Raw genomic sequence first — 15,596 nt, 5'->3', positions numbered from 1 at the left:
GTCTAGAGCTCACAGTTGATAAGAAAATCGACGATTTTCCTCAAGCAAATTAAAAATTTAGTTGATAATTGACTGTTTGGCGAGAACATTATCACAGATTGGTTGAAATTGAAGTGCTGGATTTTTCCTAGAAACAGATCACGACTTATAAACGAGTATTGTATACAAAAAACACACCAGATTTCATGGGCAAAATTGGCGGGAAAATACGGTAATCGAAGGTAAGGAAATGATTTCAGACATTAAACAATGCTGTTTTATCAGACATTTTGTAAATTAGGAAACGCGTAGATATAACATAATTGATCTGATGCACAGAAAATTTCATTATATGGAAAGTGAAAAAAATAAATAATAAAAAATCCCGATCTACCGACCCTATTTTTTTTGGCCATGTTACCGGAAACGCAGGTATTTTTTTTTTTAGCCTTAGCAATTTGGATGCGATGTTTATATCTTATTTTTGTGCAAGATTTGTCTAATGTTTATATCAAATCTGGTTTCAGTGATTGAGTGTACAACTTTGTAGGCAGTTCAAAACATCATCTGCTTTACCAAATATTCAACCAGTATCTCGCTGAAACAATTCTCTGGCCTTTAACGATTAGTGGTGGCACTTGTTGAAGTCTTGGAAGGTTTTTTCATTTGGTAGTAATCAAAGAAAGAAAGACCACAGAATAATCTTGATTATCAATTGTGTGGATTTCTTTTGGTAGGCACTTTCTTAGAACATGAAAGCCCTTGATGATGCTTGAAACTTCCTCTGTCATAATAGAAGTTTGTACTTTGTTTTTTTTCACAATGAATGCTTTTCATACAATAAAGGAAACTGGTGATATCTTCAGAGCAAATTAATAAAGGGTCTGTTATCTTACAAAACAATTCTCATAAGTTCTTGTATTGCTTACATATGGGTCAATTGGTCTGCGCTTCATACAGCTCTCACATTTCTCTGCTAAAACATTTCCTTGGTGTCCTCAATATATTTTGCATGGTGAAATACATTTCACTCTCATTTCAGACAAATACCATTGCATGCATATTCATAACAATTTGTGCAGTAAAATGACAAGGAAGCTATTAGCGGTAATGTTAGTTTGAATTCATAAATCATCCATGGTGTATTTTCTCATTTCACTGTATCCACTTCAATGGTCTATTGATAACCATTGAAGGGGAAATGGAAAATAGGGTTGGACAGAGACAGATCAAAGGGAAGAAGACAATAACGAAGATTATGTTCCATAACAAATGAACTTGTATATTATGTTTTCAGCTTGGCTTTTCCGAAAATGAGTAGGCTTTTCTACACCCTGACAGTGTCTGCAACAGTAGTTAAAGTTTTTCGGCAAATTGGGATTTTTGTATGAAGTTTATAAGTTATTGCCCCTTATTGAATTGCATTTCAGCAAATTAGGTATATCTCTAAGATTGTTTATGCACTTGATATTATACTTCACCTTAATGTTCAAGGCAATACGAAAATAACGTTAGTTAATGTTATATGATCCGCAATTCGTCGGTTATATTGCCCATGTTTTTACATGTACCGTATATATTTCTATTTTCATCAATAATACATGTCCTTGACAGAGCACAGTTGAGCACACTGTCTTACAAACAGCTTTTGTGAGTAATTCTATTAAATAGGTTCGTCGCCAAGTTGAGTTCTATAGCTGAAAAATAGCTTGATGTTCAGGAACAGATTCATATGGATGAAAAAATGAGTCTCATTTGCAAGGTTGGTAAATCCAAGCAATACCCTCTTGACAATTTTTACCAACAATTCTGCAACCTTGTATTGAATAGCTAAGTATGTTTATCTAGTTCTGTCAAGCTAGCACGAAAGCTGACTGTCCGTGAGATTGGAGATTGTCCAGTATTAAACGGACCAGTGGATTGACTGGCTGATTGACATCATCCATCAAGATGGAATTTCATTTGATGCTTCGTCAACATCGGTTAATTTCAATATATCAAATGGATCCGTATTTAATCCTGGAAATTTTCTGCTGCTGGATTATAGACACACGGGGAAAATAAGGCTCTTTCTTATGTTGCATTTGTGCAATAGACAAAGACAGAAATATATGTTTATTTAGATGAAATTCATTGATCTGAAAGTTTCTTAAGTGTTTATTATATATTCAAAGAAAATCCAATTACATATATTTGGCATCATCAAACACCATGTCTGGTCCATATCTTTCTTATTCATGGACAGATTTTAATATAATTTGGTAGAAGTGACCACCATAGCCTGAGGATGTGTCATGCTAAAGACCTGTGTCCAGTATCTTCAAGGTCAAGGTCACAGCAACCTTCTGAACTATGTTTTCTTAGTAACTATGTTCCACTTAATTTCTTTAATTGTTCTATTCAGGCAGTATTTTCGGAACTTTGGCCTGCAGGTGTTTATTTATCACATTCTATGATAGCTCTAGTTATGCTTGGAGTGTAAATGAACTAGGTTCAGTATGTTTTGAGTGAGTGATTCTTGTGTTGCCATAGGCAACAATTCATCCTAGGGCAGTATAACATTATTTATGTAGTTTTCCCACCATGACTGTTAAGCAAAGAAGTTCAACAGATCAGTCTATTAATCTGTTCTGAGAAATAATTTGTCAAGTTAATTTGTTCCTTCATTGATTAATAGGCCAAATAAAAAAATAGGTCTGTTTCAGGTTACCCGACCGACCCTATTTTTTCCCGCCGACCCTAACCTATTTTTCCCTGAAAAAAATGTGATTTGGGTACGAAAAGCATTTTGTTACGAAATGTATGTACGTAAAGTTGACAATATTAGAGTTGGATTTCTGAATGTATTTACCGTACTTCACCTAAGAGTTCGGACACCTTAAAATAATTAATTTTTCGCTCTCCGAATTCATAGAAAATAACCATTTTTACATTTTATCTACATGTATGGTAAGTTTATCCGTAGTTATCAATGGTTATTACGCCTATAAGTGTAACTCTTTCATCTAGTTAATTAAAATCCCATTCAACACCATTTTGTACATGCATTGAAATGAATAAACACCTTTTATCGGCTTCAGATCAAACAGTCACATTGTGTGACGTCACATAACTCGCAGTTATACCCACGAGGATCTCATGGAGAGCATGGATATTGCTATGCAGGATTCATGTTTCTGAGTGGTGTTTTCGATTGTAATTCGTATTGCATTTCTAACTTTAATTCATCACATTAAATAGTTACCTGTATCATTGAATGTGTTGATTTTTATTGTTCTATTGATGTTACAATGAGTATTACTGTACGATTATTGCTTCATAAAGTCTATATTAAAAGTGTGGTACAAGTTTCAAAGTTTGTTGGCGGATCGTTTTTCAAACATGACATGTCTGTGTTTTCTTAATCTCTTGATTGCCCTTGTTGTTTTTTTAATCCTCCATTAAATATATCACACATCCTTTTCAACAGGCAATAAATCGTTTAGGATGGGTAGTAACTAACTAACTTATCACAGTGATGTATACGGTTAGGTAATCTAGCCAGGCATTGTAACGATAAAGATCAATAAGTTTTGTCAGTGAGACTAAGTAACTGTAAAAGTTACAATCGATGTCCTTTGGGTGTCCAAAAATTAGGTACCTAAAATAAATTATTTTTGAAAATAATAATGGATGTCCGAATTTCAGATTGTCCGAACTCTAAGGTGAATTACGGGTAGTTTGTGCTTGTGTGGCAGGTATATTTCAATTCTTGAACTATATTTTCTTGTCAGATACAAATGTGTCAGATACTGAATTTCGGATTGATATGTCAGACTTAAGTGTACAATTTTGGCAATAAAACCTGCATGTTACTTGTTCTTCAAACCTGAACCCCCAGGTCCTCTTGACAGCATTGAGGTTTCCTTGGCTGATGGCTTATATGGTAAATTTGCTTTCCCACTCTTCATGTAATTATGTTACAGGGAGGTTAGCATTCTACAGAGGGTGATTGAAAGCAAAAGGGTGCATAAAGAAAAGTAAAACCGTTCCTGGAAAGTCTTAAATAATAGCAGAGTGGTGTACCATAACTTAGTTGAAATCCAACCATCATTGTCAAAGTATTTAACCAGACAAATAAAGAATGTTTCCTTTGAAGCATAGAACATGTTAAAAAACTACTGATAAACCTGAAAATTGATGACTTTTATTTTTGTTACTTTCTGAGTCAACAGTTACTGAAATCAATATATAAAAAAAAAAAATATAAAAAAATATTCCGACCTACCTACCCTATTTTTTTTTGGCAGCGTTACCTGAAACGCACCTATTTTTTATTTGGCCTTAAGAAACGTTGGTAGATATTCAAATTTAATTAAAGTGAGTTTTGTATTTCTTGGTGTTGATGCCTTGGAAAGGTTAGGCAACTTAAAGTAATAATGCAAAATTAATCTTGAACCTTTTGAGCATAGTTTTCGTAATCAAGAACTAACTGGGTTATACCAGGATGGTAATGACATTTCATGGGTAACAATTTTGTTAGGTTATAAAGGTGACACTGAATTTCAGAAATGATGTGTTTTCATATTAAAATACTTTAGTATGAATAAAAACAACAACTTTTTCTCTCAATGGTGAAATGTGCCTCACATTATTATAATGTTTTCATGAGCCACTGATAAAGGTAGAACCATTATCTTTGTTTTCAGGAAGAAGTTTAAGACGCGGTCCGGTGACACAGTGCGCTTGGTCGACTTGTTGGATGAAGGCATTGCAAGGACACAACAGAAACTCATCGAAAAAGGCAGGGACAAGGTGATACAATTTGGTAGAATATTGAATATAGAAGTTGAATACCGGTAATGTACATATTTTTACTCTTTTGTAAAACTTCACTCTCTTTCTTAACATATCTTATTCAATTTTTTAAAAACATATTGCATGCATGCGCTTACCAGTGTGCACCTTGATATATAAAGAAATTGCCATACTTTGTTTACAAAATACAATAGAAAGAACCTGATGACTTAACACATTTTAATGTGAATATTTCTAGCCATCTACAGGAACTTGTTTTGCCCATACATTGTAAGAGAACAATGGATAAATTTGTTAATAAATGTAGCTGAAAATAACAAGAATTTCTTCAGAGTAGTTACAATGCAGTATAATTAGTTAATCTCATTTAATATTCAGACATCCTGAGACATTTTGTGGGAACAAATTTAATTTTCTTATTAAATCTTGTGTTTCGGAGTCACATTTTATCATAAGAACACAATTACATTGAAAGGACCGCTGCAGGGGCTTGTGGCTAACATGGTAAAATTTGTACATTTCCAGGAGCTGACAGCAGAGGAACTACGACTAGCACAGGAAGCGGTGGCCTATGGGTGTATCAAATATGCAGACCTCTCACACAATAGATGTAACGACTATGTGTTTTCCTTTGACAAGGTTCGTACACAGGATAAATGAAAATATGTGGAGTGTTCTCCCTCAGATAGCGTATGGCTTTTACATTAAAATGAAGTGAAAAGTATACCAGTTTTTGCTTACCAGCATTGAATTATTAATCTGATTACACCATGGTTAAGGTAACAAAGCAGAAATGTAAGCTCTTATGATGTTGAGCACCGTATGTTGCCTACATTTAGATTAAATCATTCACTGCACATTTTTGTTGTAAATATGGAGGAAAATGCAATAAATTTGAGCCTTTGTGCAATTTGAAGCAAACTTCATGTGTTTATTACTTGATAAGGAATATTGGAAACATCCTCCAAAGAGGTTCAAATTTCACCATGACAATAAAAGTGTGTGTCTTACAGATGCTCGATGATCGAGGCAACACTGCAGCCTATCTTCTGTACGCCTACACACGAATACGGTTTGTCGCACCTGCTCTTTAAACATTATGACTTTTGCAATATTGAAGATAATATAGAACTCTTCCATTTTATTGCTAATTGCCAAACTGCAAAAAATAAATATAAAACTAATTGAAAACAAAATGTGTTGAATTTGTGAAAAAGATTTACAAATACAATTTGTATTTACACTAAATTTCCTTGTATTAATTTACAGGAATGTTAAAATATCTGAACCATTTTAAAAATGAGAACCATTTTGATTATATTTAATATATTATAATGGTTTTCGTCATTGCAGAAATTATGTCAGGTCACTGAATTAACCATTTACATACTGCATTTTAATCAAGAATGTCCTGTTCGTAGGCTCATTATTTATTATTCTGTACATTTCCTGACAGGTCCATAGCCAGAGCAGCGAAAGTGACCCCAGAGCAGCTGAAGATGACAATAGCCAAGGAAGGGGTTTCACTTGAAGATGAAAAAGAGTTGAAACTGGCTAAATGTATACTGCGCCTTTCTGAGGTGATCTTGAAGTGTCTGGATGACTTACTTCTGCACAGTCTGTGTGATTACTTGTATGAGTTGTCAACAACGTTTACAGAGTTTTACGACAAGTGCTACTGTATTGAAAAAGACAGAGACACAGGTGGGTTATGTCGTTAGTATTAATGAGACATTTGTATTTGATAGATGTTCTGCTTGGACATTTTAAGTGTCTTTATATCATTTTCTGTAGACAAATGGCTGTAATATATTTAAAGTTTGTATGTGTTTTAAAAAAAGAATGCTGAGGTATTGTCATAACCTTGGTTTAGTTGGAATTCATAAAACTTGCCTAGCTAATAAACATTAAAACTATTTTAGATGAAACATCTAAAACGCATTTTTGATAATGTTAACAGTGGTAGCAGGTCTTAAAAAGCTATTTTTGTAAAAGTGGACAAGTCTGGCTGCTGCTAATAGTGCTTATGTTATCTCAAGATAATTCTTATTATAATGGCTGAAAATTAGTTATAACCAATGTCCAATGATTATGAAAGAAAAAATTTCAAATCTCAATTGTTTACTTCTCTAGGTGTCATAGTGAAGGTGAACATGAGCCGTATCCTGTTGTGTGAGGCAACTGCAAATGTGATCGCTGCGTGCTTCCATATCCTGGGTATCACCCCTGTCCAGAAAATGTGATCAACCTACTCCCTCTAGAATATATAGAACAGTCCCAGCCAATGAGTTTGACTTAAGTTATTAATTAGTGAATGTTAAGGAATTCCATGTGAAGTAATAGGTTCAATGTAATTTTTGGATGGTATATGGGTTATATGTGTTTTAATGGCAATATTATTGACTGACTCTTGCACAGTTATAATGGGCTAAAACAGATAAAATTTAGTACAGATTATATATGCCTCAGCATAAATGCATCAATGGACTGTTCCAGGGAAATGTTTGTAAAACTAATGCATGTCTAAAGTGTTTGCTTTAAATATTCTTTACTGTAATTATCAGTGGATATAGCATGAAAAAAATGCTCTTTAAAATGGCATATCTGCATATCAGCTCTCTATTTTACCTGGCAAAGCTTTCCAAATTTCTCTGAATAAAGTATAAAATGTATGTGTTTTAGTGTATGTTCTTCTACGTTTCAGTTTGCAGGAGTTTAGTAATCTTCTGAACAGCAATTGTTTATTTTCAAATTTAAAATTGATCATTTTCAAATTGAAACACATGTTTTTTCATTGGCTTGTCCCTGTAAAGTCCTTTGTACATAGGCTTATACAGCAATAATCATAGTTACCACTGTTTGCAAATGAACTGAGCATTTGAAGTCTTTGGTGCATTGAACGATTGTGACTTAAAGTAAGCCCAAATCCTTCAAGGGAATTTGAAATCAAGTGAAACATCAACAGTCTGTTGACCTGCTTCCCACATCAATGGAAATCGACTGCAGTCATCAGGGAGTTGGAATATACTTTGACATATCACCATGAACTAACTACAAAAGATGTTGGCTCGTATCCCTGCAAAGAAAACATACATGTACAGTTCACATTGGTTTTACATCAACAGGCCAATTGAATCGAAGCTTTAAATTACATCCACAAGGATTGTTTATTTACAAACAAATCTCTTAAATGTTGGAAACTTACTGTTTGAAACCTCTTTTTGGGTTGACTGTTTTTGTTACAAAATGTCATTGTGTCATTTGCAAACAGTAGTACCTTTTCACTTTTGAAATATTTTTGTCTGAAATCAGAATTCGCACTCTGATATTTGGGTATCAAGCACCAGCTGAGAGCTTCTCCTTAATGTTAATACGAAATATGGATTTTCCACTGAGCATTTCTAATAAACTCAAAATAGAATGAAATAATCTGGAAGGTTTGAGCTGATTCTATGTTGAAATATAAATGGTTAATTTGGGTAAATTAATCCATTCCAAATTAGACCATCCATTCGCCTGTTGGGGAAACTGGGGTGTTAAGTTATGGATTGACACCATGCAGACTCTTGGCTTATACATGTAGCATTATAACATAAAAAAGGAAAATCTTCTCTGAGTAAATGCATTAGCAATGACATTTTGAAAGAAACGAAACACTGTCAGGTTTGTGTGCAAAAAATGTTGGTAACAAATTGAAACGCTCCTAGTTATATTACTTCAGTTCACAGCATTCCCAAAGGGACTCTACTGATTAACTAATAATATTTTTTAGTACCATCTGCAAATGGACCATAACTTAAAAAATACTGGATGGAATTAATTAAACTTCATACAATGGTAAAGCACAATGAGAGAAAGTGCAGTGTACAATAGCCTATTTCAGCTAACTACAGAGTTGTTGCCCTTTGTGCCTTTTTAATGTCTGAAGCACACCTTTAAAATTACTGGAGGGATTTTCATTAAACTTCATACAATGATAAAGCACAATAAGAGAAAGTGCAATGTACAAGAACCATAACTATATTCTAGCTATTTACAAAGTTATTGACCTTTGTTTTTTTCTTAGTCTGGACCATAACTTGAAAACAAGTGGATACAATTTTATTAAATTCATGAAATGATAAAGCACAATGAGAGAAAATGCAAGTGTACAAGAACAATAAATCTGTTTCAGCTGATTTCAGATTTTTTTCCCTTTGTTACTTTTTCTTGTCCAGACCATAACTTGACAACCACTGGATGGAATTTTATTAAAATTCATACAATGATAAAGCAAAATGAAAGAATGTGCAGTGTAAAAGAACTAGAGATCTATTTCAGCTAATAACAGAGTTATTTTCCTTTGTTACTTTTTCTTGTCCAAAGCATTACTTGAAAACTACTGATTCACTCAGATTGGGATTTGATTCAAATTTATACAATGATAAAGCCATATGAAAGAAAGTGCAGAATACAAGAACCATATCTCTATTTTATCTAAGGACAGAGTTATTTTCTTTTGTTACCTTTTCTTGTTTGGACTATAAATTGAAAACCACTGGATGAAATTTAAATAAAATTCATACAATGGTAAAGCATAATTAGAGGAAGTGCAGTGTACAAGAACCATAACTCTTTTCAGCAAATCACAGTGTATTTGTCCTTTTTTAATTTTCCTTATCCGGATCATGACTTGAAAACTATTTGATGGAATTTAAACTTCATACAACGGTAAAGCACAATGAAAGGAACTGCCATTTTCAAGAAACATGACTCCATTTTAGCTGGTTACAGAGTTACTCTTTATTACTTTTTCTTGTTTAGAGCATAACTTGAAAACTAATGGATGGAATTCATTAAAACTTCATCAAGTTCATGCAATGGTAAAGCTACAGTCTCACCAAAGCCTGACCCAACTCGAACCATTTGGATTAACAGGGAACACCTCTGATCAAGAGATATTTTGATCTGGGTGGTCCTGGGTGAAATTTACATGATGATTCCTCACTTAATTAGACCAGCCCGGACCAAACACAGCAGCACAATGGATAAACACAGACCCAACACGGAGCGATACCCTTGTGCCACCACAGCAAGGCCACTGACCACCCCAAATGACCCCAAACATTAAGACCAACACAGTGTCTGCACTGATGACAATATCCAGGACCATCCTAGATCAGCTTTGGACTGTTCCAGACCAAACAAGGACCTCCCTGGGGTGATCAATGTCCAACAATAAGCTGAATTGCCCACTACAGAGCCATCAGGGTCACTACTCGGATGTTCCCAGAGGGTCCAGTATCAGCACAGCAGTTCCAAACTGTTCAAGTTAATAAAAATAATGTCCAGTATGTTGTCTGCTGTATAACTTTAGAAGCCTTTGTCCAATCATCATCAAATTTGGTCAGAATGTTTGTTGGCGTAATATCTTGGACATGTTCGATAACCAGCCATATTGCTGGTATCACGTATTGTCAGATCTACTCTTTGACATGACGTCTTAAAAGAAGTAATGCGTTGTGGTAACACAATTGGATGTATGGTGGTATGCATTTTAAATTGGTGTCAATTAAAAGACCACTTCATTTAGGTATGTTAATGTTAATTTGAAAGTAAGCCGAAAAATCTTATATAAATCTTGGTGAAGAACTGAGATATCTAGACAAAGTTAATAACACAGAAAATGGAAACGTGTTAACTAAAAGAGCTTAGAGTGCCTTAATTTAGCCTTAATTTAGCAAATAGTCGAAGCATCCTCAGCCAATATCGGGTTTCATTTAATAAACTTTAATTACACTAGCTATCAACTTGCGAAATGAAAGCAATATAAACTTAGTACATATAGGTTAATAGTAAATGTTATGAAACTAGCTAATTGTATTTAACATTCATCAATTTACAAACACTGTTACAGTTTTGGGCCGCTCAAAATATTTTTCGGATTCGATTTAATTGCTTTGTGAACAGAATTGTGAAAAAGGAGAAACAGGCTTTCCCGCTGACAGCCTTTCAAAGCTTTCAGAACTTTCATCATTTTTCAAATATCTTTCAAATGACAGGTTGGTAGTTGCGTACACCAAATCAGCTGTTCTCATAGTCACATCATTAGGACATTACCTAATGCACACCGAAGGATAAGCTGCCAAGAAGTATTGATAACATTTTGATATTTAATGTTTAATGATATCTAATGTTTATGTGATCTTGTATGTCTCTCATTGAGTGCTTTCACTTGAATATGATATACAAAGAAGTGGTTATTGTTTGGCCTGTGGTTTCCGTTGTATTATCCAGAAATTCCATGAGAAGAAAAGGCAATGCTGCAATATTGGTGTATTGTACTTACCTATTAGAAAATCGTTGAATGTATTGATGTGTAACCTTATCACGGCTGTTTTTGAATGGTACTTATACAACTGATTTTTGTAAGATCATGAATAGTTTAGGTATGTTTAGTGCTCCTAGCTTCCGTACACGTTTTGTTTTATTCTTTTATTTGTATTTTGCCAATCATTTTCCCAGCATGATGTGTTTGCTCTGTGGAATCTTTTAAATCAGTATATCTGAACAAATGCTATTTCCCAGAGAATGTGTGAACAGCATACAGTCTGACTGTAATGAAGTACTTTACTATTTACATCAGAGCTTCACTCCTGAATTGTATTTATGATCCCTAAACACTTGATTGATGAACATCTCCAGCATTTAAATAGACATTTTGTTTATATAACAAACAATCGGCAGATTTGTTTTAGTACTAAGAAGTGAAAATATTCTTGAAAAATGCGTTTTTGTGTTCTATTAGGCGCTAGCCCGCTGTCTCTGAAACAAAGGAACTTTGTGTTTTTTTGTAGCCTTGTAGCCACATCTCCTAAATTGTTTAATATAACCGCAATACATACACGATTGATACATATGTTTACAATGCCAAAATATGCTTGTCTTTAGCAGTACCATGGCTTACTTTTATCAACATCCACACATGCAAAAATGTTGGTACATGGATCATATGCTTTCTATTAACACAGGTTTTTAATTACAGTTGAAATTGGACATCTTACCTCATTTGCCATTATACCAGCTGTTTATCTAGAAATCAATATGGACATCCTGTTAAATAGTACATACAGTAAACAACTTTTATCAATCATTTAAAGACGGCAAATAACCGGCAGATCTCTTTAGTCACTGTGCGTGATGAAAGTCTTTGTTCTGGAAAATTAAGCGTGTATATCTCATGGATTTGTCAGGGAGAAAACAAAAAAAGATATTAATTGCCTCAATCCCAGTCATCAGGGGAGGTATATATTTCAGCATGTTATTAGCCCAATCATTCGTTTTATGAATTCCATACAAAACTAAGAAATTGCTAAGATTTCGACATGCTATCTTTGTATTTTGACGTCATCTAATACAATACACTGTTACTCATTAGCAGATCTTCTTGATTTTGATAGTAGGTAATTGGTAGGTGTAGGTTTTTCTTCTACTCCATAGTTTTCATTGTATGAAGTTTCAATGAAGAATATTATTCACGCTTTAATACAAGACACTAGCAGATCCAGTAGAGGGCACAACCAGCGCGCGCCCCCATCAAAATCGTTAAAAGCTTACTTGGTATTTCAATACACTAGGAGAAAAAAGTAATAAGTAAAACCACATCCCAAAATGCACCATTTCGGACTATACCAGTATTTTTTTTCTTGGGAGAGAACCCCCAAATCTCACTGGCAACACTTTAAACCAAACGAAGTAAGGTTCTGAGGGAGGGGCAAAAACGGTAACGCTCTTAAGTTACGTCCCTATACTAATGTCAAATCCATGAGCCTCCCCTACGCTATTCCATGAGTATCCAATCATATGCTTGTGTCATCCAATGGCATGTGCCATGGATCCAGTGACGATTCAGCCAGTAAAATAAAGGTCAAGCAATTAGCAAAATACTAGGAAAACCCCAGCGACAAGCCCAGTAGTCAACTCTTTAGCACAATACTCTGAACGAGAGACATAACACGGTTGATGCGCGCGCAACTCACACTTGTCCCAAACATGTAACCCAAAACTTCCCTTTTAAGGCAAGGGAGCTTCTGGTACCAAAAAAAATAAATATTTTTGTGTGACGAGGTCTGGGATTGAAACCTGGACCTCCAAAGCGAACGAAATCTTATTGTCTATGCTACTTTGCAATCCAAGTTTTCCAATGTCTCACAGTTTTACGGATTGAACTATTTCTATGTGTGTGAGTTTCTCTGCAAATACTTCTAAATTGGGTCGACGACGATAGCAAACGATAACTGTAAAGGCAATGACCACCAAATAAATTAATATCCACGATTTCTGCAACTTTCTAGTAATTTTATTCGATCACCAAGTTAAAGACATCTGTAGTAAAAACATGTCTAAACAGGATCATGTCCTTGAAAACAACAACAATTGTTATCAATGTTAATTGATTGACTGAAGGCATTACCCTCTTGATAATTGTAACAAGCAATTCTGCTGCCTTGTATTGAGTAGCAACTGTGTCTGATACCTTCTGAGCCGGCACAGCTTAAGGGACCAATGGATTGAAAAACGGATTGACATCATTCATCAAAATGTTGTTTTGTTTTTGTTTTTTTTAATCTCTATGACATTGGTTAATGTAAACATATGATAAGCATATAAATAATTTTGCTACTCAGCTCTTACGTTTATATAACATACGAAAGTGCACGTCAGTCATACTTGTTCTAGTTATTTACTGTTAAAGGTTAACAATGTAGGTTGATGCAATCTATATATTTTTTTAGTTTGAACTTTTATGGTTAAAACAAAAAAGCATTATGATATTGGTACAGACAAAAAATGTTAGCCATTATAATTGTTTTATTTTAAATAATAGCTACGTTCATGGCTACACATTCCCTCGTTCAAAAGCGCGAAAAGATCGCTAATTATTTTTATGTTCCTTAATCGAATGCATTTTCTGTTATGTTCGTAAAAGTTTTTTTTTTTGCATCCACCCGTTAAAAGAAAAAAAGTCCTAACATAGTTTGCATTGTCTAATACTTATTTGAGCTTTAACTCATTGTGATTGTATATGATTCAAATGGTAGCAATGGAATATTATTTATGAACTAAATTATGTTATTAAATGTCGAGTTCCTCGGTCCCTCTGAAAGATTAAGTGATGACTGAGGTAACGGTGTGTCGTAGGGTGTAGATGATAATGGATAAAGTGATGACTGAGGTAACGGTGTGTCGTAGGGTGTAGATGATAATGGATAAGTGATGACTGAGGTAACGGTGTGTCGTAGGGTGTAGATGATAATGGATAAGTGATGACTGAGGTAACGGTGTGTCGTAGGGTGTAGATGATAATGGATAAAGTGATGACTGAGGTAACGGTGTGTCGTAGGGTGTAGATGATAATGGATAAGTGATGACTGAGGTAACGGTGTGTCGTAGGGTGTAGATGATAATGGATAAAGTGATGACTGAGGTAACGGTGTGTCGTAGGGTGTAGATGATAATGGATAAAGTGATGACTGAGGTAACGGTGTGTCGTAGGGTGTAGATGATAATGGATAAAGTGATGACCGAGGTAACGGTGTGTCGTAGGGTGTAGATGATAATGGATAAAGTGATGACTGAGGTAACGGTGTGTCGTAGGGTGTAGATGATAATGGATAAGTGATGACTGAGGTAACGGTGTGTCGTAGGGTGTAGATGATAATGGATAAGTGATGACTGAGGTAACGGTGTGTCGTAGCGTGTAGATGATAATGGATAAAGTGATGACTGAGGTAACGGTGTGTCGTAGGGTGTAGATGATAATGGATAAGTGATGACTGAGGTAACGGTGTGTCGTAGGGTGTAGATGATAATGGATAAGTGATGACTGAGGTAACGGTGTGTCGTAGGGTGTAGATGATAATGGATTAAGTGATGACTGAGGTAACGGTGTGTCGTAGGGTGTAGATGATAATGGATAAATGATGACTGAGGTAACGGTGTGTCGTAGGGTGTTGATGATAATGGATAAGTGATGACTGAGGTAACGGTGTGTCGTAGGGTGTAGATGATAATGGATAAAGTGATGACTGAGGTAACGGTGTGTCGTAGGGTGTAGATGATAATGGATAAGTGATGACTGAGGTAACGGTGTGTCGTAGGGTGTAGATGATAATGGATAAGTGATGACTGAGGTAACGGTGTGTCGTAGGGTGTAGATGATAATGGATTAAGTGATGACTGAGGTAACGGTGTGTCGTAGGGTGTAGATGATAATGGATAAGTGATGACTGAGGTAACGGTGTGTCGTAGGGTGTAGATGATAATGGATAAGTGATGACCGAGGTAACGGTGTGTCGTAGGGTGTAGATGATAATGGATAAAGTGATGACTGAGGTAACGGTGTGTCGTAGGGTGTAGATGATAATGGATAAGTGATGACTGAGGTAACGGTGTGTCGTAGGGTGTAGATGATAATGGATAAGTGATGACTGAGGTAACGGTGTGTCGTAGGGTGTAGATGATAATGGATTAAGTGATGACTGAGGTAACGGTGTGTCGTAGGGTGTAGATGATAATGGATAAGTGATGACCGAGGTAACGGTGTGTCGTAGGGTGTAGATGATAATGGATAAGTGATGACTGAGGTAACGGTGTGTCGTAGGGTGTAGATGATAATGGATAAGTGATGACTGAGGTAACGGTGTGTCGTAGGGTGTAGATGATAATGGATAAGTGATGACCGAGGTAACGGTGTGTCGTAGGGTGTAGATGATAATGGATAAGTGATGACCGAGGTAACGGTGTGTCGTAGGGTGTAGATGATAATGGATTAAGTGATG

General features: G+C 35.2%; 1 protein-coding gene across 1 annotated transcript in view; it reads left to right on the top strand.

Annotated features, from left to right (window-relative positions):
- The window catches only part of LOC128228537 (arginine--tRNA ligase, cytoplasmic-like), a 44,492-nt gene extending 37,044 nt beyond the window's left edge, over nucleotides 1-7,448 (top strand). Inside the window, exons 11-15 of the mRNA XM_052939905.1 lie at nucleotides 4,668-4,773; nucleotides 5,302-5,415; nucleotides 5,790-5,848; nucleotides 6,233-6,480; nucleotides 6,910-7,448. Of these exons, the coding sequence (XP_052795865.1) occupies nucleotides 4,668-4,773; nucleotides 5,302-5,415; nucleotides 5,790-5,848; nucleotides 6,233-6,480; nucleotides 6,910-7,019 (637 nt within the window). The 3' untranslated portion in view covers nucleotides 7,020-7,448. The remainder of the gene's footprint in view (nucleotides 1-4,667; nucleotides 4,774-5,301; nucleotides 5,416-5,789; nucleotides 5,849-6,232; nucleotides 6,481-6,909) is intronic.
- The last annotated feature ends 8,148 nt before the right edge of the window (nucleotides 7,449-15,596 follow it).

This window comes from Mya arenaria, chromosome 3, assembly GCF_026914265.1.
Source record: "Mya arenaria isolate MELC-2E11 chromosome 3, ASM2691426v1".
Taxonomy (NCBI): Eukaryota; Metazoa; Mollusca; class Bivalvia; order Myida; family Myidae; genus Mya; species Mya arenaria.
This window is presented reverse-complemented; position numbering and strand designations above follow the sequence as displayed.